General features: G+C 39.8%; 1 protein-coding gene and 1 long non-coding RNA gene across 2 annotated transcripts; both read right to left on the bottom strand.

Annotated features, from left to right (window-relative positions):
* Nucleotides 1-376: 376 nt before the first annotated feature.
* On the bottom strand, nt 377-10,418 carry get4 (guided entry of tail-anchored proteins factor 4). Its single transcript, XM_040135663.1, has 9 exons — nt 10,101-10,418; nt 9,081-9,159; nt 8,497-8,578; nt 7,580-7,729; nt 7,051-7,189; nt 6,474-6,614; nt 6,189-6,264; nt 4,779-4,851; nt 377-3,289 (listed from the first exon to the last, which is right to left on the bottom strand). The coding sequence occupies exons 1-9, from the start codon at nt 10,238-10,240 to the stop codon at nt 3,198-3,200; spliced, it is 972 nt and encodes a 323-aa protein (XP_039991597.1). The 5' UTR covers nt 10,241-10,418; the 3' UTR covers nt 377-3,197.
* A 2,837-nt stretch (nt 10,419-13,255) lies between these two features.
* On the bottom strand, nt 13,256-13,793 carry LOC120793891. Its single transcript, XR_005708062.1, has 3 exons — nt 13,697-13,793; nt 13,507-13,596; nt 13,256-13,345 (listed from the first exon to the last, which is right to left on the bottom strand). It is a non-coding gene; the product is annotated as an uncharacterized LOC120793891 (long non-coding RNA).
* Nucleotides 13,794-14,513: the final 720 nt, after the last annotated feature.

Raw genomic sequence — 14,513 nt, 5'->3', positions numbered from 1 at the left:
TGTTGTTGAAGTAAAACACTTCAAAAAACACTGCTGCAGCACTAACATGTTTTATTTGCAGTGATACGTCTCTGTCAGTATTACCTCCACCTATCTCAGAACAAAACTAATGTACAACTGAATTTGCACAACTGTTCTCTGTAATGCAACATAATCTAGCATCATGCGTACAATATCTATATAATGTAATAATGTTTTAATGAGTATTTTAATATGTTGTCCTCTTCATGCATTTGTAGAAATAAACATTCATTCTGCTTTGTATTTAAATACCGATCATGTGTATGAATCTATTTTTAACCTGTTGCTTATTAAAAAAAAAAAACTGCAAATATTTTTTTTTTCAATTTTATGTTACAAATGACAGTCTCGACAGTTTGGGTTTTCTTTACTAGTGCCCCATGTATCAGCTTTTTAATAGACTCCATTATGAAATTTTCAAAAATGCACAGGACAGCGTTTTTTTTTTTTCAATTTGTTCTCAATTGTAGTTTATTTACTCAATTAGTGAATCATTGAAAAGGCAAACACCCCCCTTTAGTTCTCAAAGGAAAACATTGTCAAATACAAAAGCTGTGATGATGTTCACTGTCACACACACACAGTAGGCCTTAAGTCACACACCTTTTTTACTGCCAGATAATTAAAGGAGAATCCTGACAAAACTGACTTTCAGGGTAGCTAAAAAAGAAAAATCTCCAAAAGTTTTGTTCTTTCTGCACCTGACATGTCAAGCAAAATGAAGCTATGACAGTTGACACTGCATAAGAAAAACTGGTGTGATGTGGGTAGGAGAGCATGTTTTGCTATACTGTTTAGTTTGTTGATCTCTTTGGAAAATCTGTACTGTTGTTGAGGAACCTAAGAGTCAGTTTTGCCTGAATATCCGTTCTGGATGGCCGACCTCAGTGGTGTAACAGAGAGGCCTGCAGGAAGAGCTGGTCACCAGAGAGAATCCTGATTCTGGATTGGGACTTTTCATGACTTAAACATTTGACCAAAATTCTGCTAAAGTTGAGTCATTTGAATAATTGTTTGCAGGAAGTGAAGATTTTTTTTATTTTCCCCCGGTGTCTGATGACCACTGCTGTTAACTAAATCTTTGACTGCCACATCACTGGTCTCTTTGTTGCACCTTCAACAACAACATTAGATAGATGCAATCACAGTGGAGCATGTACACTGACAACTCGACACTATTCTACCCGTCCTTCTGTAGCACTAAGACATTGAGCCAGCCAGTCCTGTGTGGAATGCCAAAATGACCAATATTAAATAAATAAATCACAAATTCTGAAATAAAAGTAAAATATTAACCTGTAGCATTATTCTAAAAATTATTAAAACAATTATCATGAAATAGTTTTTTAAGCAATCTTATTTTTATCCTGGAGTTCCTTATTTATTTAATTTCATGCATTATTCATGAGAATTAAAAAAAAGGTTAAAATAACACTAACCAAAAATCTAATTAGTTTTAAATAATGTAGTGAATTATCTTACATTGTATTGGTTCATATTTACATTTTACTCAACTGATTCATGTGATTATTGATTTCATAACAGCTTTATTTAATATTGGCCATTTTGGACTTCCAAAGTCCCACACAGATAATTACACAGAAGTAAATAATCACTACTCTACATTGGAATACCTGTGCACATTCCTAGTTTCCTAGTATTTAATCAAAATTTTGACTTCACGGGAGCAATTTGACCCCTCTAGATTATCTGGAGCACAGCAGAAAAAAAAAAACTTGAACAGCAAACTGACAAGACCTGGACTGATTGAATGTCACTACAAGGACAAGACGAAGCTGAATGAAGACTGAAGATTGAATGATGTGAGCAAAGAAAAGAAAGCGGTCAGGGGGCAGTAATTGTGTTCTCTGAGGGCCCATGAAGTTAACACTGATAAAGAGCAACTATTGTACTGTGCACAGGCTGAACTAATGAGGGACTACTGATCCACCTCCAAGAGGAACCATTTAACATAAATAGAGTGGAGAACAGAAAAAGAGACAAAAAACTAAGCCAGAAATAGTAAGGTAAGCGGCAGGTTTAAATATTAGTATTTGTAACATGCAAAGCAAGATTCACTCCAACAGACAGGTTTTCACAGTGTCTCCTTTGGCTCCACTCATCTCAAGATCACTTTACAGACCCTAATTGCTTCAAATACCTCATTGCCAAAAAAATTTTCTGACCTCTGGCAACTGTTACAAGGCCATAACTGGATGTTCCAACACAATTTCTCTTGGAGACAGTGCAATCACGCTCAGCAGCAGTTCAGCAGGTGCACGTTAAAAAGTGAGACCTCTGCACTGGAGCTATTTGTATACAGACAGCTCTATGTTTGTAGTAATTCACTTGAATTTAAAAAAAAATGACAGCCACCACTATGACCAATAGAGGTGACACTGAGCAGAAAAGTTTTGTTGGTTGAAATTCAAGGTGCAAGATGAGCTCTGGTAATAACTTCAGCAGAGCTCTGATGTCTTTTTTTGTCCATAAAGCCAATGGACAAATTAGAGATGGGAAACTCAAATTCAGCCTTCGCTACAAGTACAATTTAATTTACTAATGACAGAAGAAACTCTTAACGGAATAAGTTGCTGAAAAGTACCAACAGCAACACAATGGCTCTGATGGTGTGTGGCTCTGTGCGGCTGTATGACAAACAAAACAGTCGGATATTTGTAGTGAGTTGACTAAACCCTCTTACAATGATGTAATTAGCACTATGCAGAGGGGTTTAACTTGGGATGCCATCCTCTCTGCTGGGAGACTCCCATCTCTTGGGAGCAGGTTTTCACAGGGAGAGGACAGTTGGTTATTTGTTGGTTAAAAAAAAAAAAAAAGAAAAAACATAAATCCTAAACACAGAGCAAGAGTCCCAACCTAGCAAAAATAATGATTAAAATAAAATAATATAATCTTAACAATAATTCAACACGGGAAGAGTTTGCAGTTTGGCGCAGTCAGTCCAGGCAGTGCTGACAGTGATGTTTTGGCGGCCCGATTCTTTTTCTGATTTTGGACTGGATAGGCGGGATGGGGGTTTCTGGAAACAGCACGTCTCTGAAAACGCGGACCAGAGCCTCGCCCCATCCCTGCTGTCAGATGACGAAGGGAGGTAGGGTGGTCTTCCTCCTCTTTTTTGTGTTTGTTTGTTCTCACTGTCCTGGGCTGCAGACTCAGTCCAGCTCTATGGGACTGCTGTCCTCCTGGGCTTCTTCAGCCCCGTCATCCTCCTCGCCAGATCCCATCAGGCTGTTCAGCAGGTTTCCTGCATGATGCAACATAGTGACCATCATCCTCACATAAAAATGAGTTCAAATCAAGTGCTTACAGTGGTTTACCTTGTATTGAGATTTTAGCATTTTCAAAGGTGTACTTTGACATTTTGGGACATATGCTTATGAAAAGAGCTAGATGAGAGACTGATACCACTCTCATGTTTGTACAGAAAATGCACAGCTTGAGCCAGCAACTGGTTAGCTTAGCTTTGCATAAAGACAGGAAACAGGGGGAAACGGCTAGCCTGGCTCTGTCTATCTGTGCCAGCACCTCTAAGGCCATGTCTAATGTCATGCCGTGTTCTTACTTGCACTATATACGCCCCTGAACGCAACCCAAAGTGTATTTTTACACCTCCAGGTGCGGACCTCTAAATGTATCAAGTATTTTGAGTTGGCTGGAGGCACCTTTCAGGCTACACAAGTGTAGGGTACACTAATGCAATGTACAGGTATGGAGTGGAAGTAAAACAATATACTGCATTATCTTCCCAAAATAATAAGCAGCAGGCTACATAAAGCTGATTGATGAAAGGGGGTTTAGTTAACATATAGGATACCTGTGTTGATGCTACATGTGTACTTTTACAGTAAATACACAAAACTCTACCAGTTCGTATGTATGTTGTTCCATGACAGTAGCATAAATAAGATGATTAAAGTATTTAAATCAGTGTACGGGCTGCAGTTCTGCATGTATGGGAAGTGTCAAGGGCAGCGAGTCTGTATGTGTCAAGTTGAGTCGAATATACTGGTTTGTGCAGGTTTATGGAACTGTACGGTCTCAGCAGTGAGTGCGTACAGCTACAGAAAGCCCCAAAGGGAAACCATGTATCAGTCCTTTAAAACCTGCCCTGCTTAAAGGTAAACTTTGTCACACAGCACTCGTGAGGTTTTTAAACACTATTTATGGTTGGAATCCTTTGATTTACATGGCTGGCAGTTAGTTTGGTAACCTATAAAATGCAGGCAGGCGGGAGAAGGCGGCGTCAGCAGAACGTCAGCACATAGCAATTACCTGGAGGCGGTACGTACTAATGTAAACACAACTCGTATCGAACTTGCAAAAAATACCAGTAGAAAATTCTTGGTCGTTCATTTTGGGCCAGACCTAACGCCTCCTGTTTAGACACAGAGGGAGTACCAGAGCTGCTGCTGCTCAATTAACGTGCTGCTCACGCACCACCTTGTGTGTAAAGCTCACTACACCTACACTACAAATGCGCCTCTTCGCTGGTTGCCTACCTGACACCAAGATTACAGGAAGTCACTGCACCAGGCCAATATAGCTCCATATTTACTGTGCAAACATGAGAGTGGTTCAAATATTCAATAAGACAAATCCCTCGCTCAACAATCTGTAAAACCTGAGAGTTAAAAAGCAGACAAAACGCAATGGCACAAATATAGTTGATCAGTAATTTATGTTCAAATAATCCTCAACACCTGCTCATATGAGCAAAGCCTTGGTCCACTCACCTAGCAGACCACCGTACGATGGGGACTGTTTGGGTGGAACGCCAAAGAAAAGCTGTCCTATTCTGTCGAGATACTGAAGAGCCAGGAAGAAGTCCAACGGAAGAGGAGGACAGAGAGACATGGTTGTGATTACAAAATTAAAGTAATTATTAAAAGACATGGACAATGCTTACATAGACTGAAATATTTCATCATGACATGAATAAGACAGTATTTCAAACAAGACACTAGGTGGTTTTACCTCCACCTGATTTTTTATTAATTTGTAAATAAAATTTAATAAAAAAACCTGAGTAGGAATGCTGGAAATTTGATTCTGAAATATCGCAAAAAAGTTATTACGCTGGGCTGAGATGGAAAAGTTGGTGCATCGACACAAGCAGAATGCGACCAAGTGCAATGGGAAAAGAATTAGTGAATAAATCATGATGTACATGGAGCATGTGACTTAAAGTGAAGCTTCTGCTCCAGTGGAGAGACTGAAAACAGCCACAAGCAAAAACATCAGATCTGTGTGGAGCAATGAAGAAACTGCACCGTTCCTTAAATTAATATATGAAACAAACATAAAATGTCATTAATTACATCATGGTTTCTACATTGTTTTTCACCATTTGAGGTTTGACTGCCACTCTTTTAATTGCATCATCTTGTTGCGCCCTCTTCTTCTGCAGTGGGTTTAATGGCACCCAACTGGAGAATTTGTGTCACCAACTGTTTATCTCCATTAACCAACTCCAAATGAAGCTTTGGCAAACGTTCAGTAGAAGGTCTATTCCCTCATGTTCTACCTTGTTCCTTCACGGGTTGACATTGGCAACATACTCCTGATCTTTTACTCTCCATCACTTCCACTTTCTCACACTGCCAAATCCCTCCATTTACCATATCTGACCAATGATCTTTCTGCCCACATTCCTGGAGCCAATCAATCACTGGGTGCTGTTCTTTAAATATCACTGCAATTCTGCCTGTCTGTCTTTTAGACCTACTACAGACTTACTACACTCCTTCCCTTTCACCATCACAACCTCCATGATGTCCAGGGCACTTGTCCAAAAGGTTTTTTTTTTGTTTGTTTTTTTTAAAAATCAACCAGCATCTAGACTCCGGGGGATCCTATCCTATCTCTTATCTTCACATGGGTGTTCATTTAATGAAGATGCTTCACATCAATGAAGAATTTCTCAAAATTTGGTTAAAATCTGCACTATATTTTGAGGGAAACCCACCTACTGTCATGTTTTTGACTACCTATACGCAAATAAGGTTACAGTTAAAGTATGCAAGCATGATACACATTGTACACATGGTGTAGTCTAGTTGCAGTCACACTACCCCTACTTATTTAATACAATAGGTGAAATGGTAAAGAAACAACTGAGCATAAAGTAGTATCTTAACACTTACCTCATTATACATGGGGTCCCTCTTCAGGGAAGGTTGATATTGTTCACATAACACTGTGAAAACCGTTAATTTACCCCTGAAGAAACAAAGACAAGAAAAGTTTTAAATACTGCACATTATTATCTTCAATCTATTTATCAAACTAACCATTTACTAATTTTTACTGATTCACTTCTGTCAAGCATTAAAGATACAAGTTCAACAATAGTTAAGACAATGTCAGATACTTACAACACTAAGAGGTAGTTGGGTTTGTGAGAATTAAATACAACATTTTTTCCTTACCCATCCACTGCCAGCAGCAGAAACCAGATAAAGTTTAGTAGAGGCTGGACGAAGGGAGGACCCTTCTCTATGGACGGGTGTTTCTCTGTGTATGTGCTGAATACCACAGAAGCGCTGTTTTTGTTCTTTAAGCAGAGGAACCTGGAGGGTTTGTGAGTTGAGAGAAGGAAAGTACAGAAATAGAGAAGGGACAGACAATAAAGACAGAAAGAAATGATGGGACAGAAAACATGACAGAAAGTGTGACACACACAGACGATGGAGGAAAGAAGAGAGAGGGACAGTAGACCAGAACCACAGAGAGATGGAAGACACTTGAATGAAACTCCTGACACACAGAAAGTGGAAATGACTGCAGGCTGGCATACCAGAAAGGGATGCCTCAGTGCCACTTTCCCTGCTGCGCACACAGGCTCTGATATCAAAACCTATACCTTAAATCCAGTCAGGATTTCGGATTACATTTACTGGACATTACACACTACGGCTGCACTCTTTTACATGTTGGAGTTTAGACACTGATGATATATAAAATAATATTGGTGCTTCAATAGTGTGGGAGTGACACTTGACTTACTGTAGGACGGCCTGCGCCACAAACATGTCGACCTCACTGCGGAAGCCTCGTGATGCTGAATACTCCACCAGCATCTGTGCGCAGCCCTCCCCGTCAGACGAATGCAGGAAGTGGTAACGAGACTCACTGTAGTTTTGCTCTGGACATACAAAAGTTTGAATATCTTTACTGTTATTAAGATATTAACTTTCACTCAGGACAGGACAGCTAGTGCAGTATTAGGAGCAACACACACCAGCCAGATGCTGAGAAAGAGGATGGCGGCCTATCCTGATGTGTGTTGACAAGCATCACAATGCTGCTGGTGTGTGGATTCAGACAGAATGGAGGCATGTTATGACTGACAGACAGATAATTTGATAATTGATGAGATTACTTCGAGAGATTTATATACTGACTGAATTCTGGTTTAGTGGTTACAGTTTCTCAACATCTGTTTCATTTGATTTATTTCAATATTCATCGTAACTTGTGATAAGCATTTGTAATTATCCTCCACACTTTATAAACTACATGATTAACTGAATACCTTTCCACAAGGTGACAGCTAGCAGTTGATGGAGTTTTGGGTGACCCAACTTGCCGGACCCTCCTGTGGACCATTTCAAGGCCCTGGACACAAACGCTACTCTCTCCGGAGAGTTCCGATCCATCAGGCTGAACAGCTTAGCCAGGCTTTCTGCTCAGCAAACACACAAACAATCCCACCTACATCAGAGAATGTCCCTTCTAATTTGAAAAGTGCTATTGTGCTGTCCTGGAGAAAGGCTTCTCTGAATGTCATGACAATCTAAGGCAGCAGCAGTTATTTTTATTATTATTATGATGATTCAGAGAAGACATGGCACAAACAGATCCAGCAGATCAGTACAGGATCAAGGCCAATCAGTAGTGGATCTGTTTTGGCTATATAAGTAAAGCAGAATCCATCACCCACTGCTCTCTGGGTATGCCAGCTTTCAACAATAGCTCACTGCAAGACTTGAAATTATTGATCATGGTATACTGTAAATAATGCATACATTGTAAACATTCTTTTTACCTTATAACATTGGCACTTTACATTCTTGTAAAGCATCATTTACTTCCACAAAAAGTTGATTTTTACTGCTTTGTACTTCGTTCAGTGTCCCAAACTATCTTTCAGTGGCAATTTAATCAGCTTTAAAAGTGGACATTTTAAGCGCTCCTTGTTTGTGTTTTGAAGACTGTGTAAATCTTGCTGTGATAAGTACAATAGCGCAGGAACAATACAAGGCCAAATACGAGGCCACTGTTGATGTTAATGTGACTTTCTCCTTCACACAATCAAAATGATGGCACATATGAAAGAACATATTACCCTGCAACTACCCTCTTATACACCTAATTACAAAATTTAAACTTTAGTGCAGGAAGTCTTTTATTAGAATTGCTGTCTTTTACAGGTTCAAGGTTGCTACTCACCTAATATTTCATCTACAACTTTCGTCTCAGATTTCTCCAACACTTCCAGCACCAGCATGGACAGATCTGCCGCACTGTTTTGCTGCAAACGAAAACACAACAAATTGTATTTTTTTTAAATCTATATTAGTATTTTCAGGACTAGAGGATGAGGCCGAGTCAATGTATTTATTATGAATTCAGTACCAAATGACAGACTGATACTGAATTGTGCGCACTCTTGGCTGCAAACCCAAATTCCTGACTACTTTTACATGTACACAAAAAAAAACTGATGTCTGTGAGTAACTACATTAAGGCTGGAAACCCACTAATGCACCTATAATGCATAAGTGCAACTACTCTTAAACCCCAGTTTATATCTTGTTTGATCAGTAATAACCTGCTGTCATCAGTGTTCTGCACTGTTGTGTAAATATTAATGTCTGTTCTTACATGCACAGTTTTAATTGTGTAAAAACATAATTAGATACTACTCTGATATTTAATTTTCACAAAGGGGGACAATAAATACAGTCTCCCAACAAGTATGCTTTCTAACATGACATTTAACATTTCGAACAGATCTCTTGCGTCGCGTGTACCTGGTTATAGCTGAAGAAGAGCAGAGCGCCATTGTACATCAGCTCCCTGGCCTCAGCATGTTTTGCCTGTGACATGTACCTGATGGAAGACAGTGTCAGCATTACACACGAGGGGATAATATTATGCTTATACAGACAGCCACGAGCTTTGTCCTCATCTCTCAAGACTGTTCCTACAAGATGAGATGCATGCACACTGGTTTTGCTTGACATACATAACAAGGCATCAATGTGAATACTGTATAATCACTTTCTCGAGGACCACAGGCCAGCTGCAGTATTTTACATGTGGGACAGGACTTCAGGAGTAAATATTGCACTACTGCATCTCCTTTTTTGATAAACTATGCTGGAGGCAGGTAGCCGACCAGTTTGGCAGTACAACTAATCTGTTCATTACCCCAACAGCATCCAGGTTTCCATACTTTATTGGAACCGATGAATACCAGTAAGTGTAAGAATGTTATTGAGTGAAATAGATACACTGGAAAACTGACTGATTCCGGCATATTCCAGATTCTGCTAATTTGACCAATGGTCGCGTAAGCATTGCCAGCTTTAAAATCAAGACAAAATTTAAAAAAAAAAAATCAGCAAAAACGTGTCTGGCCATCAAAATCCAGACTGCGGTGCAGTGTGTGGCTATCTGGCTAAATGACAGCGGTTAACAAAACAGGTAGCCCCTATATTCGGTAATTTTTCACGCGAAATATATCTTTACCGATAACACACAAACTCAGACTGTCTCGCTGTCTTACATTAGCAGCTCAGCTAACTCGGCTTCGGCTATCATTAGCTGCCTGCTAAACACGTAGCTAGCTAACTAGCCGTAGTTAGCCGTAGTAAGATCGACAGCACAGCTGTCCAAACAAACAGACGGGCCAACACGAGTGGGTGGCTCTGTGGTGAAATTCAACCAATCACAAACGGGCAGGTAGAGCAGCAAGGTTGACATCAGAATGATCTGGAACAGGCAGGCCCCAAAGCCAAAATGACAATTAACACGAAACGATGTCTCACCTAAAAAATAAAGTCCTGTACATCTGATGTGCTTCATAGTAATCCCCTTTCTCTACACTGGCACGCAGTTTTCCTTCGACCCTCTGGACGCCTCCACGGTTTCTGGCACTGGAGCACCTCAGAGACTCCTGCTCCGACATCGTCGTTGCTCCGCAGCAGCGCTCTGCCTCTGTCCAAGTGTTGACACTGGGGAAACCAGAAAGCCTTAAACTGAACCCTCTGCGCTTGCCGTAGCCGGCGAGGCGTAGTAGCGGGTGGATCGGGAGATTGTGGGAACACGGGCACAGTTCATGAAACCCTGTGACCAGCGAAGCACCATGCATGCAGCATGGTCGGGGTAGGGCTAAGATAAGGGGAAATAAAACTACTCAGTGGTTAGTGACAAATAGCGGACATGGTCATGTGGTTTCATCAGGCTTGTTTTAGCGGTCTCTCCCTCGAGCCAGTTTTTTAAATCATTTTCATTGTCAGTTTATTTAAGGAGGATGTTCTTACAATAACAAAGGTGATTTATTAAAAACACTTTAATAGACCGACTATCAACAGAAAACAAACAGTAATTTCAGTAATCAACTTTCAATCGATTGCACAGTTGAAGTTGTATATTTTTTCTTTATTTAATTCTTTTTGTTCCATTTTAGGTGGACTCGCACCTTGAACCCAGTGCACATTGACTTTTTTATTTAAAATATTTTATAAAGGAAATTCAGAAATCCCTATCTTTTGATAAAGGTGATTTACAGTTGTGTTCTTTATTCGGCTTTCAAAACATTTTTCATGAGATCTGTCATACAGTTATGTTCTGTTAACACTTCATTATTTTTGATTTAATATTGCACTTCCATGAAACTAGTTCATTCAAGACAGGGATTATACAAAAAAGGTCAAAATCTATGCGACCGTTGCTGATATCAAGACTTTTTGCCACTATGGACAAAGCTCCAAAAATACTGCATCCTGCATTTCCCATAATTCAACTAAAGCATGATTTCATTGGACCCCGTCTACCTGGTAAATGCCTCTTTCAAACTCCATGTACCCAGTTTCTAATGCAGGCTTTCGGTTCTGATTTGTTCGCTCTTTTTTTTTTTTTACTCTCTAAACCCTGATGAAATCATCAGGGTCATTTTTTCAGTCTTGACAAATTCGTCCATTGTCACATGAAATATTTAAAACTGTGAGCCCCTTTAATTATTTCTTAAATATTCACTGCCCCCAGTATCATATGTTATACTCCAACTGCTTAATTCAATGAGGATTAACACTAGACTAGTACTACCTTGAATGTTGAACTTTTAGGCCATTTGTTGTACCAGTTCAAGCGATTGTGATTGTTTACGGATTACAGATGGAGACACATGGCATGTTGTGCCATACAGTTCATACATCACTTGTTTTACAACAAGTTAGGCATTTGGAGATCAGTGTGGCAGGAGTACATTTATTGTAAAGTGTAAATTAATCATGGATTTGTTGTGGGGTAGAAAATATGCTCAAAGGTCGCTGAATGCCATGTGGCCTATCTTGTGGGTATATCAATGTGATGGTTTAGAAAATGTAATGTTACCCACCTGTCAATATTGACAGAAAGATCTGACATGTTTTATTTATAACGTGTTAAGTGGATTGGTTTTCATTCTGTTAGAGGACTGTGAATCATTGGATGATTAAGAGACATTTCCCTGTTTCTCAATTGCTTATGTACTTTAGAAAAGCATTAATCCTTTCCTTAAGATTTTTTGTTTTTTCAGTTTTGTTGATTTTTAACATTGACTCTGCTAAGAGTCATTTCAGAGATCAAGAGTGGCAAAATGACACAAACGATTCTCTCATCGTCACAAATACAATTTTCAAGGTTTTTTCAAGAAAAGGTTTTGTTCCCTTTGTGTATTTGTACTCAGACTGCATTCTCCCTACATGGAGGAAATGAGAGGATTGATGTTAAAGAGCAAACAGCTGCTCCCATCTGGCCCTGCTTTTTGATCTGGTGCTGTTTGAGACTGAGGCATTGCAGACAAACACTGTAGAGAGTCAAGGCCACCATTTTTGGAGGTTTTACACCAAATTGACATGCCTTTTCTTACTCTCACCTTTTTGTATAAATAAAATCATTCTAACTTTGTTGTCTAGGAGCACAGGGTGTGGTGCTGAATCCCAAGTCTTGTAATGTTGTTGATCCATACCCTGTTGTTAATTGCTTTAAACTATTTTCGTTGTAAATTAAATTGGCCAAAAAACACATCACCTTCACCAATGTAAATAAGAAAAGGGAAAGTCTGTATTCACTTTACTGTAGAACAACCTCAGAATCAGGATATTATTGTAGGGAAAAGCCAATAGGGAGGATCTTGACATATCACTAACCGTTGTTTTCTGCGGTCTTATGAGTCTTATGTAGTGAGACTTCTTGACCAGTTTGTGCTTTAGCAAGATGGATAAATGATAAATGCAAAAATTGATAAACAAAACACACAGAGGAAAGAATTCCAGTCCAATTTAATTATAAAAGCCAAATTCAACTTTAATATGCCAATTAAAACCAAACACACCAGTCCACCTGGCATGTTTGGGGTGTGGGGAAACCGGAGCACCCGGAGTAAACCCACGCAGACACGACGAGACGAGAGGTGTTAACCCCTGAGCCACCATGCCGCCCTTAGAGTGAAGGTAAATCAACCTTAAAAGATCTGGGAACATGGGGAAATATTAGAAACAAATCATTACAGTGTAGTCCTGTGACAGTTGGTTATTGAGTTCCACTAAGCCCTGCCTCACCGGCAGGAATCAGGAATCCTCATTCTCCTTTCACCTTCATCCCCTGCGACAGAGCAATAAACCTCTTTTTCGTCTCAAACTCTGAGTCAGTGTCCTGCCTTTGGTTTCACCAGCCGATCGTAACAGGGACGTGCTGTTTTATTGAAAGTTTGGTACTATCTTTCTGTTCCAACTGTTCCTCTATTACACAAGGTCAAATTCAGTTTAAATCAGGTGTTTTTGCAATTGATTTACCTTCACAGAGAGATTTAGAAATGCTTGATAAATATGGGTCCCAAACATAATTTTACTTACTACTTCTGTTTAATGTAAGCTTTACATATGGTCCCCCCTCCGACTGAAGTAAAAGTGGAGTTAGACGGGGGGGTGTATCCATGAACCCTGAAGCTGTAGAGGCAGGTGTTGTCAATGTTTCCCCAGTTGTTCTCAATCTGTAACTTCACATATCTGAAAACACCGCTGTCTGGTTTCTGGAGGGAAACAGGAGAGAGAACATTTTTAAAGAAAGGCAGGTGAACCTGGCATCTATGTGGACCACATGGTACTGGCATGTTTTGCATCTAGTTTTAATTGCAGCTCCACGTCTAGAACACAGTTAGGCTGAAGCAGTTTGCCGCCATTAAAATCTTACAGGCAGTTTGAAGGTCTGAAATGCTGCACCGTCTTGATCATAAGCAAGTCTTCCCAGAAAGATCCCTTCCTCAGCCATGGTCCTAATTCCCTGAAACATAGAGAGATAGAGATCAGTTGAACAGGTCATTGCGCACTATGGGAATAATGATAATACAAGAATGCCGGACAACGGAAAATGTGTAACTTACGTAGATAGAAAACTTCCTCGGTGCGCTTGCGATGTAGCCATGAGGAGACTGGCTTTTTGTTATGTGGCCAAGTGTTACGTGAGTGATGGAGATCGGGTGGGACAGTGAGATGACTAAATGTCCACTGTCCCCAGAAAAGCACCAGCATTGTCCGGGGAGTAATGGTGAAAGTCCCTGAGGGGATGAAGTGAAATGTTTTAATGTCAAAAGTTCATAAACTTTAATAGTTATATGTTAATTGCCAGAAGCTGCAAAAGAGCAATTACAATACACTTTAAATCCATCACTGTTAATGTAGCATTTCATGACTGTGACTGTATATTTCCTACCTGAATCACTCGTCGCTGTGTTTTGGATGAATAATGCCAGTAGAATAATCTATCCCACACTAGTCCAATGGGTTTATAGGGCCAATATGTATTCGTAGATAAATGCTGCAAAACTCTGGCACCTGCGCACACAATTAAGGGCATGCATAGAGAGTTAGAAATCGACCACACAAGTTCCATAATACAGCACATGAATGAATCATAATGAAACAGATGAAGATGGTCAGGATTTCTTACCTAGTGATTCTATGGCAAAGTTAGGTATTGTGTCTGCCAGAGGTGCAAACGTGTCCACCCGCTGTCTAAGGGATTGCACTTCCTGCCGGACTTCCTCTAACTGAAAATGCATGTGTGCAATTCCTGACGTACACAAAAGTGAGGTTAGAAAGGTGATTTTCATTATTTATCTCAAAAACCTGTACCAGGAACGCAAATAAAACCAGCTGTTCCAGGTTTTTACTCATGCACTAGATATGACTGATTGTAGC

Source organism: Xiphias gladius, chromosome 9 (genome assembly GCF_016859285.1).
Source record: "Xiphias gladius isolate SHS-SW01 ecotype Sanya breed wild chromosome 9, ASM1685928v1, whole genome shotgun sequence".
Taxonomy (NCBI): Eukaryota; Metazoa; Chordata; class Actinopteri; order Istiophoriformes; family Xiphiidae; genus Xiphias; species Xiphias gladius.
Note: the sequence above shows the minus strand (reverse complement) of the source record. Positions and strands in the feature narration are given on the sequence as shown.